The 1,733-nt window shown below is 65.3% G+C and overlaps 2 protein-coding genes across 2 annotated transcripts in view; both read left to right on the top strand.

The window, feature by feature from the left end:
• The window catches only part of LOC116833061 (tyrosine-protein kinase Fes/Fps-like), a 20,058-nt gene extending 18,920 nt beyond the window's left edge, over positions 1-1,138 (top strand). Inside the window, exon 8 of the mRNA XM_032794277.2 lies at positions 737-1,138. Within this exon, the coding sequence (XP_032650168.2) occupies positions 737-1,138 (402 nt within the window). The remainder of the gene's footprint in view (positions 1-736) is intronic.
• LOC116833016 (tyrosine-protein kinase Fes/Fps-like) overlaps positions 718-1,733 on the top strand; it is a 14,393-nt gene continuing 13,377 nt past the window's right edge. Inside the window, exons 1-2 of the mRNA XM_032794186.2 lie at positions 718-946; positions 1,374-1,496. Coding sequence (XP_032650077.1) covers positions 1,377-1,496 — 120 coding nt within the window. The 5' untranslated portion in view covers positions 718-946; positions 1,374-1,376. The remainder of the gene's footprint in view (positions 947-1,373; positions 1,497-1,733) is intronic.

Here is a 1,733-nt window from a genome sequence, read left to right as displayed (position 1 = left end):
CCAGCCGGTACATGTCCTAGGAGAGGTGGAGGTGCTGGGATCTCATGCTGCCCCTGCCCTGCCCTCCCAGCCCTGCTCACAGACCCCCACCCCACCCTCTATACACCCCTTAGCCTCCCCTGCATAAACCCCCACAGCTCCACCCACACCCCTATGCCCCCCATTCCAGGCACAACCCTAGCTTGCAGGGCAGCCTGGAGATACCCGGCCCAGGGGCACATTTGTGAGTGGCAGGAAACCCCCACCCCGCCTCACTTCACAGGTGCTCCAGCACCCCCCCACCCCTGGCTACTCCCCCAGGAGCCCTGCCCAAGCTCTGCCCGGCAGGGGGGTGGTATGTCCCAGCTGGGTGGGCAGGACTGCTGCAGGATGGCCCTGGAGCTGCCCGCAGAGCCATCTGCGCTGCCCATGTCAGCACCCTCCCCGTGCCCGGCCCCACTCACATCGCAGGCCTGGATGATGAAGTGCCGGGGCTGCCCGTCCCACAGCACACTCAGCACATGCTCCTGCTTCCCCTGGCTCTCCCGCACCAGGAAGTCCCCACTGCCCTGCCCCCGCCCCACCCCTCTCCTGCCCTATCCTTCCTCATGCCACCTCCCCTCCTCCACCTGAACTCCACAGCCTGTGTGGAGAAGGGGGCCTGGATGTCCCTGCTGCACCCGCTGCTCTGGGCAGCCCCCTGTGGGTGCTGATGGGGTCCCCTGCCCAGCCCGCTTACCCCGACTCTGTGTCCCAGGTGCCGCCCCCCCTGCCGCTCCTCCCTGAAGTGCAGAAGCCCCTGTGCCAGCAGGTCTGGTACCACGGTGCCATCCCCCGAGCAGAGGTGCAGGAGCTGCTGCACGACAGTGGGGACTTCCTGGTGCGGGAGAGCCAGGGGAAGCAGGAGCATGTGCTGAGTGTGCTGTGGGACGGGCAGCCCCGGCACTTCATCATCCAGGCCTGCGATGTGAGTGGGGCCGGGCACGGGGAGGGTGCTGACATGGGCAGCGCAGATGGCTCTGCGGGCAGCTCCAGGGCCATCCTGCAGCAGTCCTGCCCACCCAGCTGGGACATACCACCCCCCTGCCGGGCAGAGCTTGGGCAGGGCTCCTGGGGGAGTAGCCAGGGGTGGGGGGGTGCTGGAGCACCTGTGAAGTGAGGCGGGGTGGGGGTTTCCTGCCACTCACAAATGTGCCCCTGGGCCGGGTATCTCCAGGCTGCCCTGCAAGCTAGGGTTGTGCCTGGAATGGGGGGCATAGGGGTGTGGGTGGAGCTGTGGGGGTTTATGCAGGGGAGGCTAAGGGGTGTATAGAGGGTGGGGTGGGGGTCTGTGAGCAGGGCTGGGAGGGCAGGGCAGGGGCAGCATGAGATCCCAGCACCTCCACCTCTCCTAGGACATGTACCGGCTGGAGGGTGAGGGCTTCTGCACCATCCCGCTGCTCATCGACCATTTCCTGCAGACCCGGCAGCCCATCACCAAGAAGAGCGGAATCGTCCTGGCCAAGCCCATCCCCAAGGTACCACACTGGCCCCACTGCACAGCTCCCCAGGGGCTGGGTGTCGCAGGGTGTGACGATGTGGTTCCGACCCAACTGAGAGTGCCAAATCAGGACCACTTGCTCATACAGGGCAGTCACAGCCCAAGGCTGGGGTTTTCCACCTCTAAGGCAAACCAAACCAGCCAGACAAAAAGGACTTCGGTTTCACCCCACTGGCTAACCACAAGTCACACAAGCAATTTCCTTAAACACTCC

Source organism: Chelonoidis abingdonii, chromosome 9, assembly GCF_003597395.2.
Source record: "Chelonoidis abingdonii isolate Lonesome George chromosome 9, CheloAbing_2.0, whole genome shotgun sequence".
Lineage (NCBI taxonomy): Eukaryota > Metazoa > Chordata > Testudines > Testudinidae > Chelonoidis > Chelonoidis abingdonii.
Note: the sequence above shows the minus strand (reverse complement) of the source record. Positions and strands in the feature narration are given on the sequence as shown.